This window comes from Pleurodeles waltl, chromosome 3_1 (genome assembly GCF_031143425.1).
Source record: "Pleurodeles waltl isolate 20211129_DDA chromosome 3_1, aPleWal1.hap1.20221129, whole genome shotgun sequence".
Lineage (NCBI taxonomy): Eukaryota > Metazoa > Chordata > Amphibia > Caudata > Salamandridae > Pleurodeles > Pleurodeles waltl.
This window is the reverse complement of record NC_090440.1, coordinates 583,550,517-583,570,699: the sequence shown is the minus strand read 5'-3', so window position 1 is coordinate 583,570,699 and position 20,183 is coordinate 583,550,517. Positions and strand designations below refer to the sequence as shown.

Below are 20,183 nucleotides of genomic sequence, written 5' to 3'. Positions count from 1 at the left end.
ATGAAGCAGATGCTGGTATTTTCTCTTTTTCCCTTCCCATAACCTCCTTCCCCTTTAGAACTTGCAAGAGGGCAATGTACTCTTCATCGTGGTCATGCTAGTCCTCACCAGGATTGAGGAATTGTCATCACCCCATCAAAATGCTTGGAATTCAGGTGAGTGGCTCACACAGGACAGGATTGCCTGAGAATGTCATGTTCCCATCAGTGCAGGCAAAACAGTGGCTAGGCAAGATATGTGTTTGGCTATTTTAAGGCCTAGTTGATTGTGTTGCAGGCAAACCTAGGAGCATGTTGTATATGTGGCTGGAGTCATCATGTGGTCAGTGCAGTGTGAATATGTCTGCTGCCAATACCATTCTGGTTATGTCTCTTGAGTCCTTTGGGATCAATATTTTGCACATTGGGTAAGCTGCCCTTTCTGTCCTCAATAGTTTCATCTTGGGTTAGCAGGTCAAGATAGAGCTAAGTAGCCATATATATGTCAGAGTTGAGCAAGATCTATATCTTGGTCACTCCCAGAGTCTACTTCAATTGAGAGTTAGCAACCAAGGGTATTTGGACAAGTGACCACTGGTCTATTGTTTGGAGTTAAAGAAACAGTGCCTCCTGGGAGTTGCAGTCATGTCACTATCCATACTACACACGCTTGACAAATTTAATCCTCCCAGGTAAGTACTCTTCAATTGAGAGTTCACAAATAGATGTATTTGGACAAGTGAACACTGGTTTAGTAGTTGGAGTTGCAGACACAGGGCCTATTGAGCTTTGCGTTCTGGTCACTCCCTCTACTTCCCACCACCATACAAAGGTGAGTACAATTCGATTGAGAGTTAAGACTGTTGGGAATGGCCCTTTTTGCACAGTTATCCCCAAATGCTTTGCCTTCTTCCTCCTACTTTTTCTGATCTGCTTTCCCTGGTTTATTGTCTCTGTTTACTTTACCATGGCTGATCAGTGTATGTAAATTGTACTGGTTATTGGTGTATCCATGGATGGTGTATTTCATTTACTGGTAAGTCCCTAGTAAAGTACAACAGAGGTGCCCAGGGCCTATAAATCAAATGCTACTAGTGGACCTGCAGCACTGATGTGTAAACATCTCTCAGACCAGCCACTGCAGATTTAAACTGCCAATTCGACCTGGCAAGTGTACCCACTTGCCAGGCCCAAGCCTTCCCTTTTACTATATGTAGGTCACCCTAAGGTAGACCTTAGGTAGCCCCATGGGCAGGGTGCAGTGCATGTTAGAGGTAGGACATGTACTAATGTTTTTTACATGTCCTGACAGTGAAATACTGGCAAATTTGGTTTTCACTGCTGCAAGGCCTATCTCTCTCATAGGTTAACAAGGGGACTGCCTTTAAAAATCTTTTCAGTTCAGTCTCTCATTGGGAGCAGAGAGAGATGTGGAGTTTGGGGTCCGTGTACTCACAATTTAAAAATACACCTTTGGGAAAGTTGGTTTTTAGATTGTCAGTTTGATAATGCCACTTTTAGGAAGTGGGCATTTTTTTTTTGCTTAAAGCATTCTGTGCCTCCGCCTGCTTGTGTATTCCACCTCTGGGTCAGACTGACAGTTGGGCTGTTATGAATTTCCTCTAGACAGTGACACAATGGGAGCTGGGGTTTAGCCTGCATATCCTGATGAGTCTCCTGGGCTAGAGTGGGGAGGAAGGAGCTGACACTTACACCTGAAAGGGCTGTGCCTATCCTCACACAATGCAGTCTCCGGCCCCCTGGGGTGTGTCTGGGGCCAGCTTGGGCAAGGCAGGATCTTGTGAACAACAGCGATTTTCCATTGAAGTTGCCTACTTCAAAGACAGAAAGGAGTATAAGTAGTGGACCCAAACCCCCAGATCTTTTTAACACTTCTGGATCAAGAGGAACCTCTGCCAAAGAGAAGAGCTGGAGGAGGATTACTGCTCCTTTGCCCTGTGTGCTTTGCTGGGTTGGCCTGCAGTTGCTGCTTCTATCTTAAAAAGGGCAAAGACTGGACTTTGTTGGGTATCCTGCTTGTGACGTTTTTCCAAGGGCTTGGAGTAGAGCTTGCCTAATGTTGGAAGTCTCTGGGATATCAAAGACTTCAGCTTCATCTGCCTACAGCACTGGAAACTGTATGATTTGTGCTGCAACAGAAGAAAAATCACTGTGATGCTGTCAACTACGCTGCTGTCTGCACCCACACGGAGCCATGCCCCATGTCTCACTGCAATCCTGGTCTCACTGCCGCCACCACCTGATGCCGTCACCGTGCCGCTGCTTGCACCGTGACCTGTGGGCGCCGCACTCCATATCGCCTTGCTCACACTGCAGCCTTGGCATCCCTGACAATGATGCTCAATGTTGACACTGATGCCGCTGCCTGCACCGTGAACAACACTTGTGAGGTACACGAAGCACCGTCCCATCCCGCACCGCAGCCCCGGTTCACTGATACCAGCGCCATTGACTCCAGTGTCGTCAACAGATGCCCCTGTCTGCACCGCGACCCGCACTGCACTGCCGTCTTGTGGCTACCAATATCAGCACTTCGGCAACGACAATGTCACTGTCTGCACCATGACCTGGAGACACTGCATGTTGTACAGCCCTGCTTCACATCACAGCTCTGGTCTCAGTGACACTGCAGGATGCCATCACCGAGCCGCTGTCTGCACTGTGACCTGTGGGCACCACACATCGCATCGTTCCGCTTTGCACTGCAGCCCCGACGCCATCCACATCAGCGCTCCTGACTTAGTCATCACCCCAGAGTTCGAGCTGCAATGCATGTCCCTTCAAGGGCCCGGCGACCCCTGCACGACCTCTGGAACCAACACCTGCGATGCCAGCAACACCGCACTTCGAATCTCATTACAAGATCACGACGTCCCACATTTCCAAGGTACTGTTTGCAGGTCTTCCCGACATCGTAGCTGGCCTGTGATGCAGCAGCCAGCCTGAAATGTTGGATTCTTTGTTCACGATTCTGTGATAGCCCCAGGCAGAGCTATCAACTTTGAGGAGCTCTATTTTTAAGTTTATTAATGAAAAATCTATACCTTTATTACTGTATGTTGGATTTTTCTTGTTTTGGTCTTGTTTTGAGTACCATTGAGTTGGGTAACAATAAACATCTGTTATTCAGCGCCAAGAGGCCTACAGGTGAACGTGCACTTTACAAATACACATGTTATGTTATGCAAGAAAAAACGAGCAACCAGGGCACTCCAAAATAATAAGTCCAAGATGAGTAAATTTGCAGAAGATACTTTAATCCTTAGTAATAGGAAGTCGAATAGATACTCAAAGATACTCAAGTCCATATGTTAGAACAGGTATATGAGAGTTCAGAAACAGCCAGCACGTGTTTCGTCCTAACGGACTTCTTCAAGGCTCAAAAGCTATCATTTGAGTAACCAAAATACTTCTGTTAAAGCTCCAAAGGTGATTCTATATAAAAATAAATGATGAGTAATCCATCAAAGTGAAGAAGCGTCCCTTATGATACAGGGAAAAATACTCTTCCAAAGCAGGGGGACTGTCCCATAGAATGTAGCTGTAGTATGTGATAACACTATGACAATGGCCTAAGTAGACCCAGTCTGTACTGCCCCAGAATCCGGGAGTCAGGAAGAAGCGGCGTGTGTAATTAACCAAAGCGCATGATACCGCTGCCGTGTTCAGTAAGACAACCCATGTTATGTTATGTCATGTTTTACATAGATAAATATTGGCTATTTTTCTGAAACCGGTGTGGTGTCCTTTTGTAGTGTTTTCAATATATTACAGTGTGTTATGTGCAAATGCTTTACACATGGGCTCTCAGATAAGCCTGACTGCTCGTGCCAAGCTACCAAGGGGGTGAGCAAGTATTATCTGAGCTGGGTATCTTCCTTATCCTGACTAGACTGAGGGTCCCTACTTGGACAGGGTGCAAACCGACTGCCAATTAAAAACTCAATTTCTAACAAAGACACAAGGGTCTTTGGACGGGAGAACACTGGGTTGGTGGTTGGAGTTACAGATACAAGTCTTCTGGGAGTTGCAGTCATTTCACTCCCTCTAGTACACACACTGTACAAATGGTATCCTCCCAGGTCAGCATACTTCAATTGAGAGTTACCAAAAGATGACATTTGGACAAGAAAAGACTGGGCTGGTGGTTGATTGTATAGACACGGTGTTATCATGACCTTAGTAGTCATGTCCATCCCTCTACTTCCCACATTTTACTAATGGTATCCTACCAGCTGAGTAAACCTAAATTGTGAGTTTGCAAACCAAGGTCTTTAGACAAGTAAGCTCTCTTCTAATGTTTGGAGTTGCTGAAACAGTGCCTCCTGTGAGTTACAGTCTGGTCACTCTCCCTACTACCCACACTTGACCAATGTTCTCCCCCCAGTAAGTACTCTGCAAATGAGAGTTTTCTAACAGATGTATTGTGGCATGCGACCACTGTGCTACTGTTTGTAGTTACAGGAAAAGGGTCTGCTGGGAGTTGAAGTCATGTCAGTGCCTGTACTGCACACACTTGACAAATGTCATCTTCCCAGGTTTGTACCCTGTGAGAAAACAGGGCTGATTCCGAGGCTCCCTGACTTTTTGCCCCCATTTTTCACTTTTTGCTGGTGTTTTCCTGACTCTAATGGTACTCTGGGTACTGCTAACCAGTCCAAAAGCCTGTGCTCTGTGTAAAATCAGTATGCAAATTAGGCTAATTATAACTGGCTAAGTCAACCTACCTATAAGTCCCTAGTATATGGCATGTAGGTTTAGGGACCCCAGCATAGGTGGTGCACTCATAGGTGCACTGCTGAGGTGCCCAGTGTCATTTAAAAGGCAGCCCTGCCATGCTGGCTGCTTATAAATGAAAGTTACATGCAAATTCGACTTCGGAATTAAAAGTAGTTCCAAAGTCTTAAACTACCTTATTTTTACATATAAGTCACTACTAAGGTGTGCACTATGTGCCCCTAGGGCTGGGTGCCATGTAACTATAAGCAGGGACCTAATAAATAGTTTTATAAGCCCTGGTGAGGTAAACCAGACAAATTTGTTTTCCCTCATTGTAGTGAATGGCCTTCATAGGCTACAATAGGGGGACTTTATTTTAATTTTAAAAGTCCCCTCAAGTAACAGATACCACAAGTATGGTATCAAATTAACTGTTATAATAAATCCCACAACTTCCAGTTGTTGGATTTAATATAACTTGTTCAGGTAAGGAACTTTACCTGAAAAGTTGCCAACTTCAGCCCTGCAGCATTTTTGCTGCTGTGCTCTGATTGGCCAGCCTCTGGCAGCCTGGCCAGGCTGCCTGGATGAGGTGTGAAGTGGCCTGGCTCAATACAAAGAGATATGCCTGGGGGAGGAGATCCCCCCTCAGCAGATGGGGAAGCAGAAAAGTGGGAGGGCTGCCAAACTGGTCTTCAAAGGCAGGGAAGGACATTTAGAGCAACCGAGCAACACAATCACTTCCTGCAAACCCAGACAATTAGGTGCCCCCTTGATTAGATTAGGAGAGAGCAGGAGAGGGGTGTGTTTAGGATTTTTAGCCACACCAATGGGTGGACTCAGCCAGATGTAACCTCCAAAAATCACTTTGAGCCATGATGGATTTTTGAGGAATGTTGCTCCCTGGGATTGATTTTTGCCACACTTCCCAGGAAGTGGTCATCACAGGGGGGAAGGACCCTGCCCCTGATTAGAGAACCAGGACCACCCTGTTTTTCACCCAGGAGCAAGGATAAAACTGGCAGACCTGCGCCCACACCTCAGATCCCTACCAGATTCCAACAAGGAAGAACTACAGAAGAAGAAGGACTGCCCTGCTGGACCCTTGACCCGCACCTGGACACTGCACTCTGGAGGACTGCACCAGATGCACACTTGGGCTTCACCACAAGGAGGACTTTGCCTGGCTTCAACTGGTTCAAGGAGGGACTCCCTGTTTCCTACATGTGAAAATGTGCTAACCAGAGTCCCTTGCACCAACTCCTGAAGAAACCAACCAGCTGACCACTGCCCAGTAGCCAAAAAGGAGTTTGAGTCAGGTGCATTCTGGGAGTTGTAGTCTGCACCCTCAACGAGCATCTCAGAGCTTCTGGAACCTTGGGGTGAGCTGTGGACCTCAAAAGACCCTCAAAGGAACATCTGGAATAACATCCAGAAGTTTGGAGAAGTTTGAAGAACTTTTGAAAAAAGCTCCAAAAAGGGACCAACCTGCTGCCGCAACTCTAGCCAGCTTGCCTCAACCGCAACCCGACCTGACTTGCCGGTTCGTCCCGATGAAGAAAATCTCTGAAAAAATGACTACGTCCGAACGTAGGAAGTTGACCGGGACCTCCCAGGCAGTGTATCCGAAGAGGGTTCCAAGGACGTCAGATCAAGATTCAGGTTTTCCTCGGTTGAAGGATTTTCACCTTGCAAAAATGACTAAGTACGAAGGTAAAAATCTCCACCGAGGGCTCCTGCAACGTGTTTCTGAGGAAGAGTTCCAGGAGGTCGGATTGGGCTGGCGACTTGGCCCCACTGAAGAAAACCTCCAGAAAAACGACTAAGTCCTAAGGTAAACTTTTGACCGAGGCCTCCTGCGGGCTGTAGCCAAGCCGGGCTCCATCAAAGTCAGCCTCAAACTTTCACTTTGTCCCGGTCGAGGTGCGACCAGATGACCAGATTGGCTCTTTTTATTTTTATGTACTAGATGGCATTAATTCTTTAAAAATTCATATCTCCAGTTCCCCTTATCCAATTTTATTCGTTTTGGTGTCATTTTAAAGATAAAAATATAATCTATTTGTATAAATTGGTGTTGGATTTTTTTGTGTTTTGTGTTTTACTTATCTACTGTTTTGTGATTTTTAAATGCTTTACACATATGTCTCCTAAGTTAAGCCTTGTCACTCGTTGCCAAGCTACCAAGGGTTGAGCTGGGTTTTATTTATTGAGACTTAACTGGACCTAAGTGGAGGTTAGTGGCCTATTGCTAAGTGTAGGTATTTACCTGCCTTTGCCAATAACCCATTTTCCAACATACCCTTAAATTGATTGGTAAAAAACAAGGGTCTTTGGACAATTGACCACTAGTCTGGAGTTTGGAGTTATAGAACACTGCCTGCTGAGAGATGGAATCATGTCAGTCCCTGACCTACACACACTATACAAATCTCATCTGCCCCGGTGAGTAAATTTTAATTGTGAGTTGCCAAATAAAAGTCTTTGGACAGATAAACACTGGGCTGGTGAGTTGAGTAACAGTAAATGAGGCAAAAGATGAGTTATGTGCATGCATGGCATAGCATTTTGGTGACATTTTTAGTCTTATGACTCACCAGACTACACTCCCCTAGGTATTCCTGTCAAGCCCTGAGGGTACAGGATGGCAAGTAAGCTTTCTTCTGATGTTTGGTGTTGCTGAAATAGTGCCTCCTGTGAGTTACAGTCTGGTCATTCTCTCTACTACACACACTTGACCAATGTTCTCCCCCCTGCTATTCCTGTCAAGCCCTCCGGATGCAGGATGGCAAAGAACTTCTCTGCCTAGGAAAAAACATGTAATGGGGTACTGAGAGGGCCACCACCAGTCTTCTTGGTTTGCAGCTGGTGACTGGAGACCAGAGAATGTACATTGCCCCTGAGATCATTCCACCTCTTTCTAATGTCCTCCTTTGGGCTCAGGGTGGTGCCTACAGCATTGACTTTGTCAACGATCTTTCCCCTTTTCCTACTGAGGGGAGTGTGCTGGACTTGTGCTCCAAACAATCGTGGATCTACTCTTATGATTTCATCCACCATGACTCGTAACACATCTCCTGAAAAACAGGGACTTTTGGACTGTGACACTGTGGAACAAAAAATGATGGATGACATTGACTTACTAAACACGGGAAGTGCAAAAGGGTGTGAATGGACAAAAGTGTGTGCAGGGTGTTTAATGGGATGGTGAAAAAAGGGGTGCTTCATCTGTGTACAAAATAAGGTGCTTTGGCTTTTGTGTTTGGTGTTCCTCTGGCAGATTGCAGGAGTTTGTCCAGAAGTGTCTGATTTGGTGGGGTCAGAAACCCAGTTTATATACCCAAAAATGCCTTTGAAGTTGGGGAAACTTCAAAGAGTGGTTTTGACGTGCACAAGTTCCCCTTTTAATCCAGTCCTGTCTGGCAGGATCCCTGTAGGGGCGGGGGGGGGGTGTTGTCAGTCCTATGTGTGAGGGCATGCCACTGGCCTTTGAAATGTAAGGGTGAGCCCCTCCACCTTCCCTGCCCAGGAAGACCCATTCAGTAAGTATATGAATGCAGATGTTACTGAGTGTCCTGGGTTTGTGGTTGTCTGGGTGGAATGCAAAATGGATTGGAGACAAGCTGTAAGGCAATGCCCACTTTCTAAAAGTGGTGTTTCTAAAATACTAATATTAAATCCAACTTTACCAGTAAGCAGGAATTTCTATTACCATTCTGGTCATACTAAATATGACATGGCCACTCCTTCCAGATCAGAATCTACCACATATATGTATATGAGTGCAGTTTTAATGCTAGTCTATGAGAGGAGCATGCGTCACAGTAATGGAAAACAAATTTATTCGTTTTTCACTACTAGGACAGGTCAAACACATAAGTAAATGTTTTGCCTTTTACCTACTTCCCATCCTGCCCAATGGGTCACCTTGGGCATACCTTAGGGGTGATTTATATGTAGAAAACGGGTAGGTTGATTCTTGGCAAGTAGTTTTAAATGCCAAGTCGAAGTGGCAGTGAAACACCGCCTTGAAATGGCAGGCCAAAGACATGGTTAAGGGGCTACTTATCTCGGTGGCACAGTCAGAGGCCCAATAGTAGCATTTAATTTGCAGGCCCTGGGCACATGTAGCACCCTTTACTAGCGACTTACAAGTAAATTAAATATGCCAATTTGGTAGGAACCAATGTTACCATGTTTAGGGGAGAGAGCACATGCACTTTATAACTGGCTAGGAGTGGTAAAGTGTAAAGAGTCCTAAAACCAGCAAAAATAGTGTCAGAAAAATGGAGGGAGGCAGGCAAAAAGTTGGGGGATGACCACCCTAAGGCTGTCAGGTCTAACAGTGGTGTTGAAAGCAATTTTATGGGACACACTCTTGAAATGATTATAGGACAGGTTTGCCTTGTATTATGATTCTGCCCCAAAACACTACCCACTTCCTCCAAAATGGATTGCATTTCTACAACAATGCATCCATTTAGAAATATTTGGAAGACTCTGAATTGATTCTTTTGATTGTTTCTGAAGCTTTGTTTTTTTGTTATATTTTCTTGAAATAGCTTGTACTTCAAGAATTAGCTGATACTGTTATGTATCGGCACCACGTTTTCAAATACATGTATCTCTTAAACCAGATAATTGAGAATGTGAATTATTCAATTTTGAAATACCTTTGGTAAAAGTTTTTGCATTAAGTTATTCACGTATATGTCAGTGAGCAAATCATAAGCTCATTTTCGCTTGAATTTGATTTGAATTTTTTCCCATTCCATACCACGATTTATATAAATACAAGAAGGTAAGCAGGGCAGAGATGTGCCAGAAAACATGTGACACCTTAAAAGAAGCCACGTGTACAGCGAAAGTGCTCAAGGACCCTGACTTTGAGAAGATGATGCATCACTGAAAACTTTTAGCTAAACTTTTGAGCAAATCTATATGGATGATAACGATAAGAAGAAAAATAAAGAAAACATACACGGCAAGTGCATGATTGAAAACCATGCTTTCAAGATCACCTACACATTTAACAGCAACCATGCAGTAGTGTACAGAGTTTGTAGAGAATTGTGGAGTAACACAGGGTTAAGCTTTACACCCTGTGTTTTTAAAACTTATACAAAATAATAAGATAATAGGTGATAACTCTCACAGAGATACCAGCATTTCCCTGCCAATTTACAAAAAGATACATTTCCTACATATACATTGGCTAACAATTGTTGGGCCAGCACTGGTTGTCATTAAATGGCAATAAAACAAAGCTTATGTTATTTGGCTTTAATTCAATGAACAAAAATCTAGATGAGTGGTACAAGTAGATGATTGTCGGTGCGCGGCTAAAACTTCGAAGAAAATATGAAAACATTAGGCATATATACTCTGACCAGCACCTGATAATTTAAAAGCGGATGATCCAACTTTGAAAAAACAGATCTATGATAGTGCATTCCCTGGCTGAATTACAAAACGCCCCTGCCTGGAAAGAAATTAAATAGCCAAGGATAGTCAGGGTAATGGTAAGTTCAACATAAACTACATGGAGTTCCTCAGAGTCACATCTCCCAAATTGGCCAGGGGGATACTTGGGCATCTACAAGGAAAAATATATCACTGACTGTCATAAGATAGGCCTGGTTACTATTGGCCTCCTGAATAAACTATTAAACCAGTGGTCCCCAACCCGTGCACCGGGGACCCCTTGGGCTCCGTGAAGCTTCCTCAGGGGGTCTGCAACAGTTTAGAAATTAAATAATATTAACAGATTAGGTCCCCAGCTTTCAGTAATGACTCAGTGGGGGGACCCTGATTCCATTATTGATTCTGTGGGGGTCCACAGATTCCATTAATGATAAAGTGGGGGTCCATAGAGGTCAGAAGGTTGGAAACCACTGTGATAAACTGTAGTTCTTTCATAACAATTCCTCTGTAAAATGAGTGCTCAAACTTTGTGCTGATGAGCGAAACATGATAGATTTGTTACTTATCAAATGCTGCTCTGTTGACAAATCACTACATCGTAGGGCATTGCTTTGTTGATGGTGGAGACCCTGCAATGGCGAAGTAGTGTCACCCCACTGGCTAAGAGCCAGCAGCTAAAAAATAAATACGGTATTTTATTATAATTTTATTTTTCAGCTGATGGCTGAGCCAGCATATGCAGGGAGGGGCGGGCTCTGCTGGTCCATGGGAGGGAGGAGGAGGAAGGGTGGAGTGCAGTTAGGTCCTCATGTCCGTTTCGCCGGCCGTCTTAGGCCGGCCAAAGTGACACGCGCACTTAGGTTTCTCCAAAAAGGCTGTGTCGCACAGCTGGGTTAGAGAAACAGCACAGGTTCCCATGCACTGTCTGAGTGGCAGGCCAAACACCTCAGACCAATTGTGGTGCTGCTGTCATGCTATGTAGAGCATGAGAGCAGCGCCAGGATAAAGTGGGGAGCCTGTGCTGGTGTCCTAGGGACTGCTGGAACACCATCAGGACAGAAGAAGTGCGAGGAGGCCGGCAGTGGGGCTGGTACGTTTAAAAAAAAAATACTTATTATTTCCCCCTTTGCCCCACCCACCAAAAGAGATTTGCAGCGGCTGCTGCTGGCTCTACCAAGAAAGGCATTTGCAGAAGTGATGTGTCAGCGTTTGAAATACATTGGAGAGATAGTAAAAAGCCACCTGTTGATCACTAAGTACAAAGTCAATGCTTTAGGAATACCACTCTTGACCTAGAGGTTTTTGGTACCAATAAAGTTTTAGTGCTATAGAAACTCTCTGGAACTGTATCTGTGGATTGTTTCTGCTTTATCTTTAATGTACTAAAGTCATTCACCCTTTTATGCATTGTATTTTTCCTCTTTTGTGATACAATAGATTTCTCCTAGCAAGACTTCCTCATAATCCTCATCTTCTCCTGCAAAATAAACTTTTCTTTTGTTCGTTAATAGTTGCCTTTGTTTAAATTATGTTCTTCTCTATCTGACCTTGACCATAATAATCTGTCTTTCTACAGTAGTATATGTGTACACAAGAGTTAATGTTACTCCTTGAGGTACATGATATTTGGAGGATGTGAAACAGGCCTGAAACTAGATAGTGGTGAGAAGTGTCCGAATTAGAAAGTGAATCTCTTAGTGGGACATGAGCTCGGAAAACTGTCTACATTCATGAGACTATATTGAGATATATCAAGCCCACAAGTAATTATTTCTAATTTTGAAGGAGTGAGGGTATTTGGGTGAATATGTCTGGCCTAGAAGAGTGCACCTGCATGCATATCCAAGGCATTATTTTGAGTAAAGTGCAGTCGATACCACGCAACTATTCAACGGTTGAGTCAGTGGGGATGCCAAAAGTTTGAGGATAGGTGCTTGTACTTCCTGACTCTGGTCAATAGAATTAAATTGAGTGCAGTATAAATTGAGGTTTCAACTGACGAGTGAGTGGAGTTGAGTTGAGCCATTGAAGTTGCCAAAGGCTTGTGGAGAGGTGCTTGCACTTCCTGACTCCAGTGGCCAGTTTTATATTTAGCAGTATAAATTGTGGTTTAAACGGTTGAGTCAGTGGAGTTGAGTGAGTGGAGCTGTCCTAAAGTTTGGGGATAGGTTCTTGCAATTCAGGACACAGTGTGGGGATAGGTTCTTGAATTTCCTGACTCAGGTGGCCAGTCTTATATTGAGTGTTGTATATACTTGTGTAAAAATGGTTGAGTAAGTGGATTTGAGTTGAGTCAGTGGAGTTGCCAAAGGTTTGGGAAAAGATGCTTGTACTTCCTGACTCTGAGACCAGTCTTATGTTGAGTCTGGTAGGAATGTGGTATAAATGGTTGTAATGGTGCGGGTGAGTCAATGGAAATGCCAAATGTTTGGGGATGGGTGCTTTCACTTCCTGACTCCTTATATTGAGAACTGGTATGTGTCTGTATCAAATCACAAAGTATTCCAATATAATGGAAAGAATTATAGCATATCAATAAATCAATCAGTATTTGTAAAGTGTGGCTACTCACCTGTGAGGGTCTCAAGGCGCTGAGGGGAGGTGAGGGGCCTCATCCGAAGAGCCACATCTTGAGGTTCTTCCTGAAGATCGTGAGCGACGGGCTTTGTCTGAGGTGCAGTGGGAGGTTGTTTCAGCTCTATGCTGCAGTGTAGGTGAAAAATCGTCCTCGGCGATGGTTTTGCAGATGCGAGGGAGGGTGGCCAGGGCCATCTGGGTGGAGTGGAGGGATCTGGTGGGGGTGTGTGGAAGGAGATGCAGTGGTTCAGGTAGGCTGGTCCTGCCTTGTGTATGGCCTTGTACGCGTGGGTGTGAAGCTTGAAGGTGATTTGTTTCTCGACCAGTAGCCAGTGGAGGTTCCTCAGGTGTTGGGAGATGTGTTCTTGGTGAGGGAGGTCGAGAATGAGTCTGGAGGCGGAGTTCTGGATGAGTTGAAGTTTTCTGATGTTCCTAGTTGAGGTGCCGGTCTAGAGGGCGTTGCTGTAGTCGAGCTTTCTCGTGACTAAGGCTTGGGTGACTGTCCTGTGACAGTCTGCTGGGATCCATCTGAAGATCTTCTGAAGTTTGTGGGGTGTATGCCAGCAGGAGCAGGCCACATAGTTTACCTGGCGGGTCATGGATAGGGAGGAGTTGAGCATGATTCCTAAGTTGTGGGCATGCTCGGTCGATGCGGGGGGCGGTTGCTGAGGAATGTGGGCCACCAGGAGTCGTCCCAAGCTGAGGGGGTGTTTCTGAAGATGATGAGCTCCGCCTTGTCATAGTTGAGCTTGAGGCAGCTTTCTCTCATCCTGTGACACCGCGAGGACATGCGGCGTCCCACTTGCAGACCACGGTCAAATCGGTGGTCCGTGTCCTGGATGGCCGTTTCTGCAGCAGGCCGCATTTTGAGCCACGTCTCAGACCGCTGCCTATTTTTCGGTCCACAACGCGGCCGGTACATCTTTCTTTGGGTGCTGCTTTGCGCTGTGCTCGCTTTTGGCCCTTAGAATCTCTCTTACCTATTCTGTCTGTCTTTTTTCTTGTTTTCTCTTTCTTTATGGTTTTCCTCTTAGCCATCTTTTCTTCTTCCCAGGAGTCTGTGTTTCCTTCCCTGTACGCTTTGCTTCCTCTTTTACACCATGGCTATTTATCTATTCACTCAAATGTGGCTTTTCCCAATTCAAGATGGTGTCTTCGGAACTTCCTGCATGTCACCTCCTGTTTGCCAGTATATAAGCACAGTTGGTCTTCTGTTCCTTGCATTGCAAACACTTCCATTCTGGTGGTGGTCCTCGCTCCTGTATCCGGTGATTTTTTGGACTTCTCCTGTTTTTTCTTGTCTGCAGTTTTTGCTGTTTCCAGTTCATATTAAGCTTCTCTTTTTTCTTACCTCTTTTTCAGGAGTTTTTTCCCAGGATTGGGTTTTTTCCTCTGGGACACTTTCTGGAGGTCACGGTCTGCCTGGTGTTACTCTATCAGCATCACCGTGGCTACTGGAAAGGGTCGCCCTTACCTTGGTGACAATCGCGGTAAGAAGCATTCAGATTGTGACACAACCATGTGGTGATGGCTTCCATTCCTTAGTGAAAGTTCCTTTTGGCCGTGTATGGGTCTTCGGTGAGTGAAATGATGAGTTGCGTGCCATCAGCATATGACACGATGCTCAGACCTTGGCTTCGGATGATGGCAGCAAGAGGGGCCATGTATGCGTTGAACATTGTGGGACTCAGTGAGGATCCTTGGGGGACTCCGCAGTTGACTCCTGTGGGTCCGTAGGTGTAGGACGGGAGTCTGACCCTCTGCGTCCTCCCGGAGAGGAAGGAGTGGATCCACTCCAAGGCTCTTCCACAGATTCCTATGTTGTGGAGTCTGGTGCGCAGAGTGCTGTGGAAGAAAATGTCGAAAGCTGCTGGGAGGTCGAGGAGTAGGAGTGCTGCGGTGTGGCTGCGTAGACTTTGCGACCGTCCCACACTCCCTCGCGAGTGGAATTAGACTGTTGGAAGTGACTCCTTCAAGACACGGTTATAGCCCAAGTTGGAGCTATTGTGTTTTTAAGTGGTGTACTAAGATTTAATCTTTGAAAATTGGAATCTTTACTTGTCTATGTTGTATTTTTTGTCGTTTTGGTCTTGTTTTACTCATATAAATATTGGCTATTTTTCTAAACTGATGTGGAGTACTTTTGTGGTGTTTTCTCTTTTACTGTGTATGTATACAAATACTTTACACATTGCCTCTTAGATAAGCCTGACTGCTTGTGCCAAGCTACCAAGTCGGTGAGCAGGGGTTATCTTAGCTGTGTGGCTCCCTTACCCTGACTAGAGTGAGGGTCCATACTTTGACAGGTTGCAAACCACTGTCAACTAGAAACCCCATTTGTAACACCCATGCATACAAATAAATACAATACAAGTTTCTGCACCATTTTAGGACTGTGCTATAATTCTTTACATTCTATAGGATTATCTTGTGATTTGATACCGATGTATATCAGTTTTGTCCTTACAACCTCCAGTATAAGATGTGTGAATGGTTCAGGGGTCTCCCATTCTAATGGACAAACTGATTACCAGACCTTTCCCTATTCACAGGAGTGGCAATGCCTGGGATCCTAAACCCCTCCCCCTTTTTATAGACAGTCTTAAATTGAGTCTGGTAGAAACTGTAGCATAAATGGTTGTGTTGGTGCAGTTGAGTGAATGGAGATGTCAAATGTTGGGGGATGGGTGCTTTCACTTCCTGACTCTGGTGGCCAGTCTTATCTTGAATTTGGTACACAAAGTGGTATAAACGGTTGAGTGAGTGACATTGAGTTGAGGCAGTGGAGTCACCAAAGGTTTGGGGATAAGTGCTTGCACTCCTTGACTTTGGTGGTTAGTATTATATTGAATGTGGCATAAAGGTTGAGTAGGTGGAATTGAGTTGAGTCAATGGAGTTGCCAAAAGTATGGGGATAGGTGCTTGAACTTAGTGACACTGGTGGCCAGTCTTACATTGAGTGTGGTATAAACCTTAGATCTGTCTTCTTCGTTTGGGCGTGGAGTGAATCACAATAAGTTAGGCAGAGGTGAGGGTTTCTTTGCAAGAGCTTTTAGCTTTTGCAGTGGATTTAACGTGCCAACACATGCTTATTGTATTATCCATGTGGAGGTCTACTAGAAAGGAGAGTGTAGGGCAAATGGGGGGTGTTTAGAGTTTTATTGAACAGGCGTTGGATGTTTGTTGGTTGTTGAAGAGTGGTTGAATTTGGTGGCTGTATTAATCTTCTGCTTTTTAGTTACTTAGGGAATGCTAGTTTAGGGACATTAATTTTCAGACTTTGTGAGCGACGGTTGACGTGGTTTCGAGCCCTTTGGTGCTTTCTGAAAACCTTGGCATGTTCTGGGCACTGCATCACAGAGAATCAACTGGAGCACAGAAGTACATTTTTCGTATTCCTCAAACTTTAGTTTGTACTTCTCTGTTTTAAAAAGGTGCTAGTCTTGCTAGTCAGAAACAAAATAAACCGCTGAGATAGAAGTACTTCAAGCTACAGCAAATACTAGGATTGGGGTCACATTTCTAGGCTTCTTTTGTTTACTCCTTCCACTCAGCCGCAATAATGGGATTTTGCATTCCAGATGACTTTGAATTCACGGCTGCTTAATATAAAAGCCTCTTAGATGCGTGGGTGAAAGAACCTCAAGGATTTAAGAAGCGCTGGTCATTTCAGATTGCATAAGCACCCCCTTCATAACACACCAGACACCCAGCTGACAATATTTTATTTCATATTAGTTGTTTCGGAGCACACAGTGAAGAGGAGCAAGGGCGGGTGAGAAGCTAGAGTTGAAGAGTTTCCTGTCTGCATAGGGTATTGTGGGATGTGAACTATGACACTGTCGGTAGTAGTTGGCCGGCGTGGCTTTGGCACATTTTACAGATATGGGACATACTCCTGGACGTATTAATATTGTAAGGCTTGTGTATTATGATCACCCCTATTTCTATGCTAACAAAATAGTGAAAAACAGCGATATCCACTATTGTAATAACATTACGCAAATGCAGCTGTATTGTAAGCCCTACTGTAAACAAGCACAGGTCGCCTGACACTGGGTGTTTAAAGTCGGTAGAGCTCCTCTTTGGCCACTAAACTGTTATGGTGCCTTTTTTTATTTTCACGGAATTAAATCTATAAACTATTGCGACTCCCAGCAATCTCTGTCACATTTTCTGTTACTATGAATTATGCCAGTTTCTATAGTGTTTCTTAAATGATTACAGTTCAGATTTGTTTTCTTGACACCCGGCATCCGGAACATTAGTTCATTCACATGCCCCTTCTGCGCGGCTGCTTCACGGAGGCTTGAGCTGTTCTGGAAATAATACCCTCGAAAGGTATTCTACTGGGCATCTGTTAGCTCATTCACAGCCCACACCTGCAGCTATCCCTGTGGCACCATAATTCATAGACCTCTTCCATTAATGCACCATTAATCCAAACACCCAAGTAAAAGATTTAGCAATAATTAAAATGTGCTTTCTAAAAGAAGGACGTTAGATAAAATGTTCACTTGGAGAAGGGAGTAAATCTTTTGGTTCCACTTAAGGGAAAACAGCAAACCCTGGCAGGGTTCTTACATAAACATGGACGGTGTTAAAAGAGTTGATGTTTTTTAATTTGCTTCGTGTGCATTAAAAACAAAGAGACAAGCATTCTCTAACCTAAAAACATTCTTCTTGTTTCAAAAGCAGAGAACTTAAGATGCACTCTACTTGTATTATGTAGCAGCTCACAGGGTAAAACAACGTTCCAAATCATTTGCAAACAATCAACAACATTGTTGACAGTGCAATTGTTCTCTTATTGTGCTGATGTGAACTTAGTAATGGGTGGTCCTCGATGTGTATTCTTTATAAACAATCAATTAATATTTCCGAGCAATCCGTAGACATGTAAGAATGAGATTAATGTATTCAGAGTTTATCCGTCAGGTATGATTGGGATTATAAATACCTCGAATAATATATTTATCTGTGTGAATGCCCATTTAAACACATATTGTGCACATTGAATGGATTCAGAGCAAAACAGCTGACGTGCAGACATTTTTTTCGTGTTGTTGTGGCGACAGGGAGTAATTGTTTATACAGCTCATATAATTCCTCTCATAACTTGAGGCAGTAAAATACTAAGCAGGGCTTGACTGGGGTAAGGTTTAATGCAGGTGTTAGAAGCACTTTACTGAAGTTTGCACCACAAGCAAAAATCAACTGTCTCGTTTAACTTAAGTAAATGTTTTACTCTTTTCCACGGGATGTGCCTAGCAATCACAAGCAAACTAATCATCAGAGTTCTTGGATTTGATGATAACTTGAAAGTTAATAACTTAAGTCTTGCGCTTGTGTAGAATTACAGTGGCCCTGATAATGTAGTAGAGGCAGCAACTATCAGACATTTTGAAGTGTACTCTAGCATCAACACAGCATGAAATACTAAGTTAATAACTTAAGTCTTGCGCTTGTGTAGAATTACAGTGGCCCTGATAATGTAGTAGAGGCAGCAACTATCAGACATTCTGAAGTGTACTCTAGCATCAACACAGCATGACATACTGTAAGCCACACGCACATATTTCACAACCAACTTAGCGTGCTGCTGTCAGTCACTTTCAGCCATTCGCATTACCTTAAGTTTGACTTTGCACCGCAGCGGGGTCCAATGGATACCGTAACACTCAGTGTTAAGAGAGACGTTGGGCTCCAAAGAGATTTTGAGGTCCATGGTGGTGTCCCACGTGTAGCAGAACTCCGTTTTATTCGTCCAGCATGTGTTCTTGACAAATGGGATCTCCATGTCTGGGAAGGCACCAACACCAATCTCCACAAACGTCTTGTCCTCACCCAGAGTCTGCAGGATGAGGGACTGGGTCCTTCTCTCCCATATTAGGCCACTAAGGTTGCCCTTCAGGATCCAGTTCTTGTTGGGCTGGTCTACCACTTGCCAGTAAATGATCCCGATGGTCATAACGAAGAAGATGGCTACTCCCATACAGGCCACTCCACCTTTCCAGGTTTCATTCATTTCTTTTTGTCCATTGTCCCAAGTCACCTCAGGGATAGGGCTGTGATTCCGAGTGCGAGTGTGAGGCATTTAAAAATAAATTACTATTTCAAATAAAACAGAGCTCTTCGTGCTACTATAAGTTTCTAAATTTAAGTCTACACTTAAAACAACTTGCCTGCTTGAAAAAGTGCATTTGCAAAAGTAAATCTTCTCTAAAGCGGCTGCCTGGCACTTACCACATGTTGCTAAGGGGACTGTGAAGATATTCCAGTTAGCTGTGTGCTAGCAGTGCAAGGAGAGTGCCCGGAAATAGCCACAAATGTGCTGCTTCCTTGCGGTGCCAGAGCCGCCCCCTGCCAGATTTGTTTCAGGTGCTGGAGCCTGACGTGTGCTGTGTGAAGCCTGCGCTGCTCAGTAACGTCGCCCGAGTCGCAGTGAGAGCAGTCTGTCTGCGCATTCCTGCTGCACGAAGTGACTCCGTCTGTAGGAAGTGATTAGTTGCTGCTAGGAGAGGGAGCCTTAAAATGAACCTACCGTACAGATGGAGCGGGCACAGGCCCGCCGCAATATCTGCATTACATTACTAAACCGGGGTAATTGCAGTGTACGCTTACTTCCTGAGTGATGGGTTAGAAACATAAATAAGTTCAATTACTTAAGCAACCACGTCATTTAGAAAAATGCCAGCTTAATATACACTGGGGCAGATATATTAAAGGTTTGCTAAGTGAAGCAAAGTGGTGCAAAGCAGCGCAAACCTTTCCTAGGGGGATTTCCTTTCGACCTGAAAATGCGTCTTTTCTCAGTGCAAATAGTGTTTTGCACTGCTGTTTTGCACCACTTTGCGTTGGGGGTGGTTACTTTGGTGGGATTTGGCATTAAAGCATATTGCCCCTAGCTTTTGGCACAAAGTCATTACAAAAGCTACGCTAGACATCCCACACTCACCTGGGCACCCTGGTGCAAAGGATGTGCGTGGAGCTCGGCAGCCTGTTTGTGCTCCATTGCATAAGACAGTAGAAGCAGGTCATTTTCAATAAATGTGATTCTGTGCTGCTTTCTCACACTTGTACAACTTTGGTTGATGCGCTATGCCAAACAATAATAAATTTGCCCTGTTGTTCAATATGGCTGCAATATAAATTGTAGTGTGATATTTTCAAAGGTATTTTTTTTACACCTGTCACGTGCAGTTTACAAAAGGCACATGACATTTTAAATTGAAGAAGTGACTCTTTTAATCACTGTAGTTGAGAACTATGATATTTTCAGTCATTAATTTCATAAACAAAGGGCTGTAATTAGGAATGGCAAGTTATTCACCTTTCATGAGATCGAGCAATTTAGCGCTGGTAAACAAGTTAGCGCAACCTTGCACAACTGTTACATTCAGGCCCCAAACTGCCCAATTTAGAATTAGAAACATATCATTTCATTGCCGACAATCAACGGGG

The 20,183-nt window shown here is 44.3% G+C and overlaps 1 protein-coding gene across 2 annotated transcripts in view; it reads right to left on the bottom strand.

Annotated features, from left to right (window-relative positions):
• The window catches only part of LOC138284352 (SITS-binding protein-like), a 948,640-nt gene extending 929,514 nt beyond the window's left edge, over nucleotides 1-19,126 (bottom strand). For both annotated transcript variants that reach the window (XM_069223028.1, XM_069223029.1), the window contains exon 1: nucleotides 18,352-19,126. In XM_069223028.1, the coding sequence (XP_069079129.1) occupies nucleotides 18,352-18,816 (465 nt within the window). In that variant the 5' untranslated portion in view covers nucleotides 18,817-19,126. The remainder of the gene's footprint in view (nucleotides 1-18,351) is intronic.
• Nucleotides 19,127-20,183: the final 1,057 nt, after the last annotated feature.